Raw genomic sequence first — 17,443 nt, 5'->3', positions numbered from 1 at the left:
ACAGAGAAACGGCTCTCTAAATATCAGAACAGCTGAGGTTAGGGACCTTTCAAGATGTCCTGGGAGTGGGTTTGGAGGTAGTGAGACCTCCAGTGACTCAGGGTTGAGTGGCCCATACAATCGACCCAATAGAGGATGGAACTATGTAGAGTCACACTGTTGTATTGACCGCTGGGAGCGGGGGAGACCTGACAAGGTTACGACTGACCGCTGGGAGCGGGGGAAGTCTGACAAGTTTTCGACCCGGAAATGTGACTTGACGGAGTCGATGACATTGACAGATGGTAGGTCCCTAAGGAGTGGGCTAATATCAATGACTAATGTTCCAGGGGCTGGACAACGCAAGGGTCAAGTGCATGGTCTCAGCGTGAACTGTGGGATATAGACTGTTTGTGTATATTATGTGTTCAACCCCACAAGTTTGAACAGAGGGGGGGAATATGTGATGTAGCAGACATCCCTTTAATGGTTCAGTGTGTTTTGAATGACCATGTACCTTCCCCTTTAACTGACTGGTCACATGATCGTGACATCACACAGGTCCTTGTGCACACAGTTAAGGTCCTATCTGTGGATGTGTGTGTGCTGCAGTATATATAAACCCTGTGTGTTCCTGGGTGGGTGTGTTCCGGTGTGTGGGAGTTCCTGTGTGTTGGGAGCTCCTTTGTGGGCACCGTGTGTCAGGCACGAGGCTGTTCCCTGTGTGTGTGTGGGGGAACCACGCTCGTGTGAGGCCTGGTGAGGCCTGGTGGACTCCGGTGGAGGTGAAGCCTGGATCCCTGTGTGAGAGTGTGGGGGATGCCAGTAAGCCTCGAAGTGCCACACAAGAGGCCTGGCGGACTCCGGTGGAGGTGAAGCCTGGATCCCTGTGTGAGAGTATGGGGGATGCCAGTAAGCCTCGGAGTGCCACACAAGCGTCCTGGAGGGTGAAGCCTGGGTATGATATATGTAATACGCGAGTAAGCCTTAAAGGGACGGCTGGAGACCACGTGTGGGAAGCCGTAGAGCCACAGCGGTGGCGTAGGAAAGAGGACTGTTACAGCTGAAGCAGGCGAAGGTAATACTCTTGTGTTATGGACATTTATATGGACATTGTGTTAGTATTACCTTGCGGAAGGCTGTAATTAGAGCCAAGTGGGCCGGTCTGCCACTTGGGCTCGTGGACTTTATGTGTGTGAACTACGGTTTATGGAGTTAATAAACTGCTGAGTTGAGAAATACCGAGAAATATGGCTGGTGTGCACTGATTGATGCAGCGAAGCGAGTATCCCCCAGGATAATAAGTAGCGCTGCCTTACAATATATATATATATATATGTATATATATATATATATATATATATATATATATATATACACACAGTGGGGGAAATACGTATTTGATACCTTGCTGTTTTTAATTTTAACATTGAGAGATATCCAAAAAAAATCAAGAAAATCACATTGTAAAAATTAGATACATTTTTTTGCATTTTGCAGTGAAAAATAAGTATTTGATCCCCTACAAACCATTATGAGTTCTGGCTCCTACAGACCAGTTAGACGCTCCTAATCAACTCGTTACCTGCATTAATGACGGCTGTCTTACATAGTCACCTGTATAAAAGACTCCTGTCCACAGACTCAATTAATCAGTCAGACTCTAACCTCTACAACATGGGCAAGACCAAAGAGCTTTCTAAGGATGTCAGGGACAAGATCATAGACCTGCACAAAGCTGGAATGGGCTACAAAACCATAAGTAAGATGTTGGGTGAGAAGGAGACAACTGTTGGTGCAATAGTAAGAAAATGGAAGAAATACAAAATGACTGTCAATGAACATCGATCTGGGGCACCATGGAAAATCTCACCTCGTGGGGTATCTTTTATCATGAGGAAGGTTAATGATCTCAAGGCAGCTGGGACCAAAGTCACCAAGAAAACCATTGGTAACACATTACACCTTAAAGGTTTAAAATCCCGCAGTGCCTGCAAGGTCCCCCTGCTCAAAAAGGAACATGTGCAGGTCCGTCTGAAGTATGGCAATGAACACCTGGATGATTCTGTGAGTTATTGGGAGAAGGTGTTGTGGTCAGATGAGACAAAAATTGAGCTCTTTGGCATTAACTCAACTCGCCGTGTTTGGAGGAAGAAGAAGGATGAGTACAACCCTAAGAACATCATCCCAACCATGAAGCATGGTGGGGGAAACATTATACTTTTGGGGTGCTTTTCTGCAAAGGGGACATGACGACTGCACCGTACTGAAGGGAAGATGGATGTGGTCATGTATCGCGAGATTTTGGCCAACAACCTCCTTCCCTCAGGAAAAACATTGAAGATGGGTCATGGCTGAGTCTTCCAGCAAGACAATGACCCAAAATATACAGCCAAGGCAACAAAGGAGTGGCTCGAAAAGAAGTACAGTAAGGTCATGGAGTGGCCTAGCCAGTCTCCAGACCTTAATCCCATAGAATTATGGAGGGAGTTGAAGCTCCAAGTTGTCAAGCGACAGTCTCAAAATCTTTATGATTTAGAAATGACCTGCAAAGAGGAGTGGACCAAAATTCCTCCTGACATGTGCGCTAACCTCATCATCAACTACAAAAAATGTCTGACTGCTGTGTTTGCCAACAAGGGTTTTGCCACCAAGTATTAAATGTTGTTTGCCAGAGGGATCAAATACTTATTTCTCACTGCAAGATGCAAAAAAAATTATCTAATTTATACAATGTGATTTTCTTGATTTTTTTTTTTGGGGGGGGGGGATATTCTATCTCTCAAAGTTAAAATTAACCTACTCTTAAAATTATAGACTGTTCATGTCTTTGTCAGTGGGCAAACTTACAAAAACAGCAAGGGATCAAATATTCATTTCCCCCACTGTATATATATATATATATATATATATATATATATATATATATATATATATATATATATATAAAGATATGTTATGTCCTTGATTTAGGTTTTGATACTTTCAGAAAGTCATAAAATAGTGAAATAATAATAGCAACATGCAGGTTATTTTCATTATCTAGGAAAGGAAGAGGACTAGAACCCTAAAAGTCAATATATAACTTAGGATAAAAGCCAAACCAGAATCTAAATTTGTAGACACGCTGTTTTGGGGTGTTGCCCCTCGTCAGTGTAAAGTATGAGATCTAATCTGGCTAGGTGAGAGGCAAATTAGGATTCTGGTTTGGTTTTTATCCTAAGTGATATTGCAAGTCTCATTAAAGAGTTGATATTGACTTTTAGGATCACTGCTTCCAATAGGTGGCACTAGAGTTCTAGTCCTCGTCCTCTCTGAAGAGACAATTTGCATATTTAATTTCCCAGAGGAGCAAGCATTACCTATAAGTCTCCTCACTCTGACATGCCAGGCTTGGCTTGTCATTCTCCACAAGGAGAATCATTACCCCTTAAAAACCATTATCTAGGAAATTAAATTTACAATTGAATTTCAAACTTCATATCAACAAGTTGAGCTCAATTCATTAGAAATAATATAGTTTCCCTGATGGAAGTATTGAGTTTGGTCATTTGGTTGCCAAGATGTCATCTTTATCTGACTCATCCACTTTTTGATTATCCACAGCACATACTGATGTCATAATGGTCTATTTAAGGAAAAATGCTGCCCTATGGACTCATTTCTGTACGTGTAATGTGAAGTTCCACTAACAGTGATCTCCAAGGAAACTGATACTGGAGCCGCTACTTATCTCATCGCCGCGCTGCCTGAGAGCGTAAAACAAAGAGAGTTAATGAATCACAGTAAACTTTAGATTCAAACATATGTCACAACAGCCAACTCCCTAATTAAGTAATTACATCGCAATAGGTTGTGAGCACACATACGTACCATAATGGGTACAGTGGAAATAAAGCTTAATAGACCTGTGCTTGTCCAACTATTGTGGAAATACACTTCAACATACTTCTAGACTTCTCATATTCATGACGGATCCAATTAAACTTTTTTGACACTCATTACCAGAAAATATAATGTCAAATTGAGAAAAGCTATAAAAAGCCTCTACATTAATAACACATATTAAAAGAAAACAAAAAATCACAAATCCATTAGAAGCACATGGTAATTTTGGGTAGAAAATAACCCATATCCAGACAAAACATTTTGTATTTCAAGTGAACCTTTTTCTGGAAGATCTAACGAGGGTTGTCAACCCTTCAGAAATTCGTGGACAGTTATTTAATAATTTAAAGAGGTTGTCCACTACTATAGAGAATGCCACCGTCAATTTAAAAGGTGGAAATGAGACTTTTTGCTAATACTTCCCGTGGTCAGCACGGGAAGTACAGTTAGGTTCATATATATTTGGTCAGAGAAAACATTTTTCTAATTTTGGTTCTAGACATTACCACAATGAATTTTAAACAGAACAATTCAGATGCAGTTGAAGTTCAGACTTTCAGCTTTCATTTGAGGGTATCCACATTAAAATTGGATGAAGGGTTTAGGAGTTTCAGCTCCTTAACATGTGCCACCCTGTTTTTAAAGGGACCAAAAGTAATTGGACAATTGACTCCAAGGCTATTTCATGGACAGGTGTGGGCAATCCCTTCGTTATGTCATTCTCAATTAAGCAGATAAAAGGCCTGGAGTTGATTTGAGGTGTGGTGCTTGCATTTGGAAGGTTTTGCTGTGAAGTAAACATGCAGTCAAAGGAGCTCTCCATGCAGGTGAAACAAGCCATCCTTAAGCTGCAAAAACAGAAAAAACCTATCCGAGAAATTGCTACAATATTAGGAGTGGCAAAATCGACAGTTTGGTACATCCTGAGAAAGAAAGAAAGCAATGGTGAACTCATCAATGCAAAAAGACCTGGGCGCCCACGGAAGACAACAGTGGTGGGTGATCGCAGAATCATATCCATGGTGAAGAGAAACCCCTTCACAACAGCCAACCAAGTGAACAACACTCTCCAGGAGGTAGGCGTATCAATATCCAAATCTACCATAAAGAGAAGACTGCATGAAAGTAAATACAGAGGGTTCACTGCACGGTGCAAGCCATTCATAAGCATCAAGAATAAAAAGGCTAGACTGGACTTTGCTAAAAAACATCTAAAAAAGCCAGCACAGATCTGGAAGAACATTCTTTGGACAGATGAAACCAAGATAAACCTCTACCAGAATGATGGAAAGAGAAAAGTATGGCGAAGGCGTGGTACAGCTCATGATCCAAAGCATACTACATCATCTGTAAAACATGGCGGAGGCAGTGTGATGGCTTGGGCATGCATGGCTGCCAGTGGCACTGGGTCACTAGTGTTTATTGATGATGTGACACAGGACAGAAGCAGCCGAATGAATTCTGATGTATTCAGAGCCATACTGTGTGCTCAGATCCAGCCAAATGCAGCCAAACTGATTGGTCGTCGTTTCATACTACAGATGGACAATGACCCAAAACATAAAGCCAAAGCAACCCAGGAGTTTATTAAAGCGAAGAAGTGGAATATTCTTGAATGGCCAAGTCAGTCACCTGATCTCAACCCAATTAAGCATGCATTTCACTTGTTAAAGACTAAAATTCAGACAAAAAGGCCCACAAACAAACAGCAACTGAAAACCACCACAGTGAAGGCCTGGCAGAGCATCAAAAAGGAGGAAACACAGCGTCTGGTGATGTCAATGAGTTCAAGACTTCAGGCAGTCATTGCCAACAAAGGGTTTTCAACCAAGTACTAGAAATGAACATTTTATTTACAATTATTTAATCTGTCCAATTACTTTTGGTCCCTTTAAAAACAGGGTGGCACATGTTAAGGAGCTGAAACTCCTAAACCCTTCATCCAATTTTATCAATGATTTAGATGAAGGAATTGAGGGTAAACTGATTAAATTTGCTGATGACACAAAGCTAGGAGGGATAGCTAATACTAGAGAAGAGAGAGAGAGGATTCAAAAAGACCTAAATAAACTGGAGCAGTGGGCAGCAACCAACAGAATGGTTTTTAACAGGGAAAAATGCAAAGTACTACATCTGGGCAATAAAAATGAAAAAAGCATATACAGAATGGGAGGAATAGAGCTAAGCAACAGTACATGTGAAAAAGACTTAGGTATACTAATAGATCATAGACTGAACATGAGTCAACAGTGTGATGCAGCAGCAAAAAAGGCAAATACAATTCTGGGATGTATTAACAGAAGCATACAGTCTAGATCACGTGAAGTCATTATCGGTCTTTACTCCTCTTTGGTCAGACCTCATCTGGAATACTGTGTACAGTTTTGGGCACCACATTTTAAAAAAGACATAGACAAACTGGAGCAAGTTCAGAGAAGAGCGACCAGAATGGTGACTGGTCTGCAAACCATGTCCTATGAGAAACGGTTGCAGGATTTGGGAATGTTTAGCTTGCAAAAAAGAAGACTGAGAGGAGACTTAATAGCTGTCTACAAATATGTCAAGGGCTGTCACATTGTAGAAGGATCATCTTTATTCTCATTTGCACAAGGAAAGACTAGAAGCAATGGGATGAAACTAAATGGGAGGAGACACAGATTAGATATTAGAAAAAACTTTTTGACAGTTAGGGTGATTAATGAGTGGAACAGGCTGCCACGAGAGGTGGTGAGTTCCCCTTCAATGGACGTCTTCAAACAGAGGCTGGACAGACATCTGTCTGAGATGATCTAGTGAATCCTGCTTTGAGCAGGGGGTTGGACCAGATGACCCAGGAGGTCCCTTCCAACTCTACCATTCTATGATTCTATGATTCTATGATTCTAATTTTAATGTGTATACTCACAAATGAAAGCTGAAAGTCTGAACTTCAAATGCATCTGAATTGTTTTGTTTAAAATTCATTGTGGTAATGTCTAGAACCAAAATTAGAAAAATGTTGTCTCTGTCCAAATATATATGGACTTAACTGTATTTACACGCAAATGCACATCCAACTGAAGAGTATTGCAGTGCACGAGTTTGCTGGGTTTGTGCGCCACAATACACGCTGCCGGCCAATCAGAGGCTAGCAGCTGACGTCGGAGTGCTCCTGTCGCTTGGACGCTGAAGTCAGCTGCCAGCTTCAGGAGACAGTGCTGCGTGGCTTCGGAGCATAGGCAAGGTGAGTAGGAATAATTTTTTTTTCTTCTATGCATTGAACATTGGTGCCGGCAGGATGGAGGCCATACATACCAGGATGGGGGAACATATATGCCAGGATAGGGGAACATACATACCAGGATGGGGGAACATATATACCAGGATGGGGGAACATACATACCAGGATGGGGGAACATATATACCAGGATGGGGGAACATACAGTTGAAACCAGAAGTTTACATACACTGTATAAAAAGACACATATGCATGTTTTTCTCAATATCTGACATGAAATCAGAATAAACCTTTCCCGTTTTAGGTCAATTAGGATTACCATAATTTTTAATATTTGCCAAATGCCAGAATAATGAGAGAGAGAGAATGTTTTAAGGCATTTTTATTACTTACTGCAAAGTCAGAAGTTTACATACATTTCATTAGTATTTGGTACCACTGCCCTTAAACTGAATGACTTGGGTCAAACGTTTTGATTATCCTTCCACAAGCTTCTCACAATAGTTGGTTGGAATTTGGGCCCTTTCCTCCTGACAAAACTAGTGTAACTGATCCAGGTTTGTAGGTCGCCATGCTCGCACCTGCCTTTTCAGCTTTGTCCATAAATTTTCAATAGGATTGAGATCAGGGTTTTGTGATGGCCACTCCAAAACATTGACTTTGTTATCCTTAAGCCACTTTGTTACCATTGTGGCAGTATGCTTTGGGTCATTGTCCATTTGGAAGAACAATTTCCGCCCAAGCTTTAACTTCCAGGCTGATGTCTTGAGATGATGCTCAGTATTGCCACATAATCTTCTTTTCTCATGATACCATCTATTTAGTGAAGTGCAGTCCCTCCTGCAGCAAAAAAAACCCCACAACATGATGCTGCCACCCCCGTGTTTCACAGTTGGGATGGTGTTCTTAGGCTTCCAAGCTTCTCCCTTTTTCTCCAAATGTAACGATGGTCATTATGCCCAAAAAGGCAAAAAGTAAAATTTTAGTTTCATCAGACCACAGGACATGTCTCCAAAAATTAAGGCCTTTGTTCCTGTGTGCATTAATCTGGTTTTATATGTTTGTTTTGGAGTAATGGCTTCTTCCTGGCAGAGTGGCCTTTCAGTCCATGTTGATACAGTACTCATTTCACTGTGGATATTGACACAAAAGGTCTTTTGCTTTTGTCCTTGGGTTGATATGCACATGTCAGACCAGAGCACATTCATCTCTGGGACACAGAACCCGTCTCCTTCCTGAGCAGTATGATGGCTGGACATTCCCATCTTGTTTGTACTTGCGTATAATTGTTTGTACAGATGAACGAGGCACCTTCAGGTATCTTGAAATTGTACCCAAGGATGAGGCAGGCTTGTGAAAGTCCACAATTCTCTTCCTGATATCTTGACTGATTTGTTTAGACTTTCCCATGATGCTACACAAAGAAGCAGTGTGTTTCAGGTATGCATTAAAATACATCCACAGGTGTTTCCCTAATTAACTCAGATGTTGCCAAATGTTGTCATTATTCTGGCAAATATTAAAAATTATGATAATCCTAATTGACCTAAAATGGGAAAGATTTATTCTGATTTCATGTCAGATATTGAGAAAAACATACATATGTGTCTTTTTATATAGTGTATGTAAACTTCTGGTTTCAACTGTATGTTCCCCCATCCTGGATGGGGGGACATATATACGAGGATGGGGGAACATATATAGCAGGATGGGGAACATATATACCAGGATGGGGAACATATATACCTGGATGGGGGAGATATATACCAGGATGGGAGAACATACATACCAGGATGGGAAACATATATACCAGGATGGGGGAACATACATACCAGGATGGGGAACATACATACCAGTTTGGGAGAACATATATACTAGGATGAGGAACATAAACCAGGATGGGGACCATGATGGGGGGCATATATACAGGGAAAGGGCCCAGGATGACATTACTACATAATGGGGGAGGAGAAGCAACTCATATGTCCTTATAGGAATTAGAACACTACAGGGGCCCATACTTCTGACCAACATGTGGGGGGCCCTGTCCAAATTTTGCACCGGGGTCCATCGGACTCTAGTTATGCAACTGGTATTCAGGGTCCTCCATGCCACCATCAGGGTAGTCTTAATGATCTCTGACTATAAGGTTCATAGGAGATCACTAAATGTACAATGTATTGTACAAAATATTGCAGTGCATTGTATGAGTAATAAAACGATCACAGGTTCAAGTCCCTCAGGGGAAAGAATAAAAAATGTAGAGAAAAAAAATATATGACCATTCCTGTAAATTTACAAACTTTCTCAATATAACATTATTTATCCCTCTACCAGAATTGCTGTTTTTCCATCATCACAAAAATGAAATAAAAAGGAATGAAAATGTCACATATGCCCCTAACAAAGTTGTCAATTTATCCATTTCCTGGAGGAATAATTGAGGAACGGCACAATGTAAAGATTCTCCATAATTTAATAATTCTGAAGCATGCGAATATCCACTTAGACAGATGTCGGCATAGCTGAGAGGTCCTCTTTAAAGTGTTTAACCCTCTTTGAACACACTTCTCTTTGTATTTCTCAAAGAACTATCATTGTGCTGAATGATAAAACAACTATGTTTGAAGCAGTTTGGATTCTCCATAGAATCCTGCAAATGCTTAATGTGGGGAATTAGCAGGGAATAAAGTCTGTGAACCCTGTATGTCATCAATGGATTCATTTTCAGATGGATTTACGCATTGATTACTGGCAACTTATGTTCCATGGTTCGCTGTCCATGGTGCTGAACTGAGAGACCACTTACACTCACTGATTACATTCAGCAATGAATAAATTTGTATATAAGATGAAACAATAAATTGTGAAATAGTTGAAAATCATTTCAATACCATGTCCTGTGTAAGTTCATGTGACACCACCAAGTTCATGTGGCACCACGTTTGTGCATTATTCTTTGCTTCCTAGATTGAAGGATACCTTCGAAAGTATGAGTGAGAAGCACTGTACAGAACTACCTCATATGCCTATATATCTGCCATTTACTATAATTATATACTCATAAAATGCACTTTTTTGTGCACAATTCTCTTGTAATAAAAAGTATTATTGGCCAAAAAGGTCTAAGAGCCATAAAGATCATACACAAAAAAATGGGAATAATTCACCAACTGTTATTTGTCAGTTGTTTCTCATAAACATTTTCTCACTAGGTGAAGAATGCAAACCATTTCCACACACCTCTGGCTGCAGCTTAGCTACCCTGGTAACAAAATGATAAAGCATGTTGAAATTCACCTGCCTGTTCCTTTTATCCTCTGGCATCTGCCTTCTTGGTTGCAATGGATAGCAGCAGTAGCACCAGGACCCCAGCGCTTAGAGGGGCATCTTACAGCATATATGAGAAGACTAATACTATTAAAGACCCCAGATAATTGAGGGACCTGTTGGAGATTTTGTATCGGAGCCCACAAGCTTCAAGTTAAAGTACTTTCCCCTGTACACACTAGATAATGGAAGAGCACTGGTTCGGGCAACATCAATCTAATGTGCATGTGTTATGCCTGTGTAGCAACTCACTTGGGAAAATAAGTTATACATTAAAAAACTGCCAGTGACCCTACTGATTCAGGTACAGACTAGATATTGCGACACCACAGTCCCTAGTGGTACCTGCAGGGTGCAGACATAGCCCTAACCACAGACTAGGAGATGGCAACTCGGTCCTAACCTGCCTGAACGGCCGTCAAGTTTCTTCACGTTCTTCCTAAAGAACCGGAAAGCAGAACAGAGTGTGTATTACCTACAAGAGGAGAAGTGTGCTGAACAAAGGAAAGATCCCAGAGTGAGTAAAGTAAATAACGAAATATCAACCAAAGAATAAAGCAAGTTAGGTGCAAAGCATAGCAAAGAAACAGCAAAGTGAAAATCTTTACCTGAAAACTCACTGACTGTCTCCAAACATCAATAGAATGTTTGGACTTCTAAATGAATCTATCACCGGAGAAATGCCAGAAGGAGGACAGAGTATAAATCTGAACCCAAAAGGTGATTGGCACACAAATGAAAACACCTGTGTTAAGCTAGACAGACTGCAGCCAGCATAGCAAAACCCAAACACACAGTGAAAAGGTGTCTCCTGTGGCCCGGCAGAAAGAGAAGCCGACCACAGAACACATACTCAAGGGATTAAGTCCAGAAGCATGACAGTATGGTATTCTTAAGAAACTAGGTGGACTATAACTTTTTTTTTTCTGTACCAAGACACCTATTTATTCTTTACATTTTTTTTTATGTTTTTTTTTCATATCACTTGGATAGAGTAAAATTATTCTAGATTTTTTTTTGTATATAAACACAAACACAAAGAAAATATATATTTATATACACTGTATGCAATGGCTATAAATAGTCTACATAGGCTTTTGTCATGTAAGAAAATAATATCAAGGAGAATCATTTCAGGACTTTCACCACTTTGAATATTACCCATAATCTGCACAATTCACTTGAAAAATGAAATGAAATCTTTTCAGGTGGAAAAATAAAAATAAAGAACTAAAATAATGTGGTTGCATAAATATACGCACTATTAAACTAATAATACTTTGAAGTCCCTTTTGAATTTATAACAGCATTCAGTCTTTTTGGGTAGGAGTCTATCAGCATGGCACATCTAGAATTGGCAATTTTTGACCAATCTTCCTTGCAGTAGCTCCAAATCTGCCATATTGCAAGAACATCTCCTGTGCACAGTGCCCTCTTCAGCTTACCCACAGATTTACTATTGGCTTCAGGTCTGGGCAAGGGCTCGGCCATTCTAAAACACTGAACTTCTTTTGGCGAAGCCATTCCTTTGTTGATGTAGAGGTCGCTTAGGATCTTTATTATGTTGAAAGGTGAAATTCCTCTTCGTATTTAGTTTTTTTTTAGCAGATACCTAAAAGTTCTGTTGCAAAATTGACCAATATTTGGAACAGTTCATAATTCCCTCCATCTTGACTAAACCTCCAGTCCCAGCTGCTGAAAAACAGCCCCAAAGCATAATGCTGCCTCCACTATGCTTCATTGTGGGTATGGTGTTCTATTAGTGATGTGCAGTTTTGGCTTTGCCCCAAACATACCTTTTGGAATTATGGCAAAAGAGTTCATTGTTGGGCTCATCAAACCATAATACATTTTCCTGCATGCTTTTGGCAGACTTGATGTAGGTTTTGGCAAAATATAGACAGGCTTGAATGCTTTTCTTTGGAAGAAAAGGCTGCTGTCTTGCCACACTACCCCATAGGCCAGACATATGAAGAACACAGGAGATTGTTGTCACATGCAGTATACACATACAGTACACAACCAGTACTTGCCAGAAATTCCTGCAGCTCCTTTTATGTTTCTGTAGTCCACTTGGCAGCCTCTTCGACCAATGTTTCTAGATAACATCACTGTTGTGCCAAATTTAAGTAACTGCTTGATGACCGTCTTCACAGTATTCCATGGTATATCTAATGCTTTGGGGGAAAAAATTGCACACTTCTGAACTGATAACTTTCAACAATGAGATCCCTTTGCTGTGTTGTAAGCTGTTTACCAACCATGGTTTTTGCTGTACAATACAACTAAGAAATGATCAGGGAAATCCTACTAGAACAGCTAAACTTTATATGGGGTTAATCAGAATCACTGTAAATGATGGCAGCCGTGTACTGACTACTATTTAACATGAGTTTAAATGTGATTAGCTAATTCAGAAAACGACCCCATCCCCAATTATAAGAGGGTGGTCACACTGATGCAACCACATTATTTTAGATCAAATTATTAGACATATAGGTATATATGTATATTTATATTAGATAGATGTGTATGAACCAATGTGAGCACCAGTTTATTTGTTATCATCTGTGTGTATTATAAATATGTGTATACATTGTAGTTGTATGTTTGTGTTCTGCAGATATACAGTATATGTGTATATTTATGCTTGAGTGTCTACATTATATTCTGTACCTGGGTTTAGTCAGGTGAAGCCAAGTGCCAGACAGCCAAGGAAAAAAGCAAAGCTATTTCTGTGCTGATATTGGGAAAGATTGTACTGTGTGAGGTCCTGTAGCCAGAGCTTGCAGCACCTCACCCATCCCCCGCCTGCTTCTTCCTCTGTGCAGCAGCAGCAGCAGCAGAGTTGAGCAGGGTCTGCAGTGGTGACAGCCTCTCCCCTGCTGCACTCAGCACATGGTGTAGTATGTGAGACACAGGCACCAGGAGGGAGGCTTATCACACCCGGCTCATTTCTTGGTTGCAAAAAAAAAAAAAAAGAGCAAAAAAAAGAAAGCCCTCCCGTCTGTGGTGTCCTCAGTGCAGGACTTAGTGTAGACAGATTCACACGAGCTTGAGCTGGCAGAGCTCCCAACATGGTTGCTGCACACGCTTCCCATTCTTCCTCCTCTGCAGAGTGGATTGCCTGTCTAGATAAAAGGTACCTTCTTCACATGTGTGATGCTGCATGTATGATGTGACTATGGTGCTGCATGTATGATGTGACTATATGGCTGCATGTATGATGTGACTGCTGTGCTGCATGTATGATGTGACTGCTGTGCTGCATATATGATGTGACTGCTGTGCTGCATGTATGATGTGACTGCTGTGCTGCATGTATGATGTGACTGCTGTGCTGCATGTATGATGTGACTGCTGTGCTGCATGTATGATGTGACTGCTGTGCTGCATGTATGATGTGACTGCTGTGCTGCATGTATGATGTGACTGCTGTGCTGCATATATGATGTGACTGCTGTGCTGCATGTATGATGTGACTGCTGTGCTGCATATATGATGTGACTGCTGTGCTGCATGTATGTGACTGCTGTGCTGCATGTATGATGTGACTGCTGTGCTGCATGTATGATGTGACTGCTGTGTTGCATGTATGATGTGACTATGGTGCTGCATGTATGATGTGACTGCTGTGCTGCATGTATGATGTGACTATGGTGCTGCATGTATGATGTGACTACTGTGTTGCATGTATGATGTGACTATATGGCTGCATGTATGATGTGACTGCTGTGCTGCATGTATGATGTGACTGCTGTGCTGCATGTATGATGTGACTGCTGTGCTGCATGTATGACGTGACTATGGTGCTGCATGTATGATGTGACTGCTGTGCTACATATAATCTTACATTAACATGCTGATGCTATATATAAGTTGTGACTTCTGTACTGTATGAATGTGCTGCATGAATGACGTGACTACTGTGTAGTATGTGTGATGTAAGTACTTTGCTCCATGCTTGATAACTCTACTTTGTGTATGATGTAACTATTCTGATGCTGCATGTATGATGACACTAATGTACTACATGTACAATATAACTATTCTGCTGTATTTATAGTATAATGTCAGGATTATTCAGCATGTATGATGACGGCTGTTGTGCTGAATACAGATGTAACAGTGATGGTGTATGGATGCTGCGATTGCTCTTACATGTCTTGCCCCATGCATGCTAATGAAGAGCTGCTTGTTGTGCTGCATAGTGATGTGTGACCATCATACAGGTCCTGCGGTGTAATGCATGTGATACTGAGCTGCGTGTGCTGCTGATCTGTCTGCTGCTCTTCCTGTGTGGAGTTTGCCCTTGTCCATTGTTATTTCCTGGGAATCAAGGTCTCAGCATTGTAGATGCTTGGGGAAAAAAATCAATATACTCAATGTGCATTAGTGAAATGTGGTAACAAATGGAGAGTTAGGAAGAAAGTGTGACTTGTTCTATTAGAGAGAAATGATTTGGCCTAGTAAAAGACTGGATGTAAATTCCACATAGCCCAGCTGCTGCAGAACCTCTTTTGTGTGTAGATATAGACAATTGATCTATTTCTTACATACTCTGTCTGAAGTGCATGATACATTTCTGTTGTAATTTGGGGCGAGCACAATTGAGCAATGACTGAGTCCCCTAAAATTAGAGAAAAAAAACAACCCCTCGATTAAATGCAGTCCAGAGTCATCCTCTTCTGTAATTATGTTGTCAAAAATATTTTATCCATTACTGAACATTTCTACTTCCAAAAAGTTGCCATTCAGCTTTCACATGATCCAGCATGGCAAATCTAGTTTACCTTCTCTTGCTCTTTCCAGCAAAAACACGGTTACTTGTTTTTGAATCACTTAAGGGTGTAATAATAGAACAAGTTGAAAAATTAAACTTGCCTTCATCTAAATAAAATTAGAATTTTTTCCTGTGGCAGAAATCTGATGCTGATCCTCATTTTTTTGCTGTGGATCCCGACGAAGGTTAGTTCAATAGTCATACAGAACTGTATAGATGTAAAGTTGAAGAGCATGTGTAAAACAAAAACCCCCAAGCACAATGGCGAATATAAAAAAAACAAGCAAAAAAACTAAATGGGCAAAAACATACAGGTGCATCTCACTAAATTAGAATATCATCAAAAAGTTAATTTATTTCATTTTAATACAAAAGGTGAAACTCCTTTATTATATAGAGTCATTACAAACAGAGTGATCTATTTCAAGTGTTTATTTCTGTTAATGTTGATGATTATGGCCAACAGCCAATGAAAACACAAAAGTCATTATCTCAGTAAATTAGAATACTTTATAACAACAGCTTGAAAAATAATTGTAAAATCTGAAAATGTATGTTCAGTAAATGCACTCAATACTTGGTCGGGGCTCCTTTTGCATCAATTACTGCATCAATGCGGCGTGGCATGGAGGCGATCAGCCTGTGGCTCTGCTGAGGTGTTATGGAAGCCCAGGTTGCTTTGATAGCAGCCTTCAGCTCGTCTGCATTGTTGGGTCTGGTGTCTCTCATCTTCCTCTTGACAATACCCCATAGATTCTCTATAATAGATTCTCTATGGGGTTAAGGTCAGGCGACTTTGCTGGCCAATCAAGCACAGTGATACTGTTGTGTGTAAACCAGGTATTGGTACTTTTGGCAGTGTGGACAGGTGCCAAGTCCTGCTGGAGAATGACATTTCCATCTCCAAAGAGCTTGTCGGCAGAGGGAAGCATGAAGTGCTCTAAAATTTCCTGGTAGACGGCTGCGCTGACTTTGGTCTTGATAAAACACAGTGGATCTACACCAGCAGATGACATGGCTCCCCAAACCATCACTGATTGTGGAAACTTCACACTAGACCTCAAGCAGCTTGGATTGTGGCCTCTCCACTCTTCCTCCAGACTCTGGGACCTTGTGGAGTGTGTCAATGACTGCCTTCTGGACATCTGTCAAGTCAGCAGTCTTCCCCATGATTGTGGAGCCTACTGAAACAGACTAAGGGACCTTTTTAAATGCTTAGGAAGCCTTTGCAGATATTTTTTGTTAATTATTCTAATTTAGTGAGATAATGACTTTTGTGTTTTCATTGGCTGTAAGCCATAATCATCAACATTAACAGAAATAAACACTTGAAATAGATCACTCTGTTTGTAATTACTCTATATAATATATGAGTTTCACTTTTTGTATTGAAGAACTGAAATAAATTAACTTTCTGATGATATTCTAATTTTGTGAGATGCACCTGTATGTAGTAGGCTTTAAAATAGGTGCAAATTGTAAACAGGCGAAAAACACAAAATCTAGACAGAAAAAAGAGACAAATGCAATAATGTATCAGGCCCTATGTCTGTGTGAGGTTACGGACTGCTATCAACATACTGTATATGAAATATATTTTGTATCTTAATCATGTTGGGGGGGTAATTGCTTCTAATTTAGTTATGCAGAAACTTATTTTGGAAATCCTCTTTACTTTTGGTTTAAGTCATTGCCTAACTCCTGTACATTTGTGGTGCCTTACAAATGAATGCGTTTTTTTATATCCTATATTTAGCATAGAGATCATAATGCTATAATGCCAGCTGTTCAGAGTTAGCCATGCAATGGGAGCATTGGACTGGCAATGCAGTAATATAATAATATAATGCTATGGCTTTCTCCAATGTGTATGCAGCCAGTCGTGACTGAGCATTGATGTCGCTGCTGTAAAACCTCTTGATTTGTTTAGGAAGTGAATGGATGATACTGTATGTACAGTGTGTATTGTTAATATAAGAGTTTGTGCAGACGACCGTAATATCAGCCCAAGTGCGATCTGACAAAACATCGGATCATTGTGGGTCTATGGGGCCATGCACATGTCCGAGACTGTTCGAGGAAACAATTGCAACATGCCCAAGTTTAATCTGATATTTGGCTCGCACTCGGCCATGCAAGTCAATGAGTGCGTGGAAATCATCGGACTGCACTTGGATGACATCTGACTGTGATCCGATTTTCACGGACTGACACGATGGATGGAGAATTTTTTTTCTCTCCTCATC

The 17,443-nt window shown here is 40.4% G+C and overlaps 1 protein-coding gene across 3 annotated transcripts in view; it reads left to right on the top strand.

Annotated features, from left to right (window-relative positions):
• The first annotated feature begins 13,198 nt into the window (after positions 1–13,198).
• Positions 13,199–17,443, top strand: part of RAPGEF4 (Rap guanine nucleotide exchange factor 4) — a 370,796-nt gene continuing 366,551 nt past the window's right edge. For 2 of the 3 annotated variants that reach the window (XM_073646933.1, XM_073646932.1), the window contains exon 1: positions 13,199–13,556. In XM_073646933.1, the coding sequence (XP_073503034.1) occupies positions 13,492–13,556 (65 nt within the window). In that variant the 5' untranslated portion in view covers positions 13,199–13,491. The remainder of the gene's footprint in view (positions 13,557–17,443) is intronic. The other variant, XM_073646934.1, reaches the window with a different exon arrangement.

The sequence above is a fragment of the Phyllobates terribilis genome, unplaced genomic scaffold (assembly GCF_046119375.1).
Source record: "Phyllobates terribilis strain yellow unplaced genomic scaffold, ASM4611937v1 Scaffold_9__5_contigs__length_417890890, whole genome shotgun sequence".
Taxonomy (NCBI): Eukaryota; Metazoa; Chordata; class Amphibia; order Anura; family Dendrobatidae; genus Phyllobates; species Phyllobates terribilis.
The sequence above is the reverse complement of the archived record's forward strand: the minus strand, read 5'-3'. Positions and strand labels throughout refer to the sequence as shown.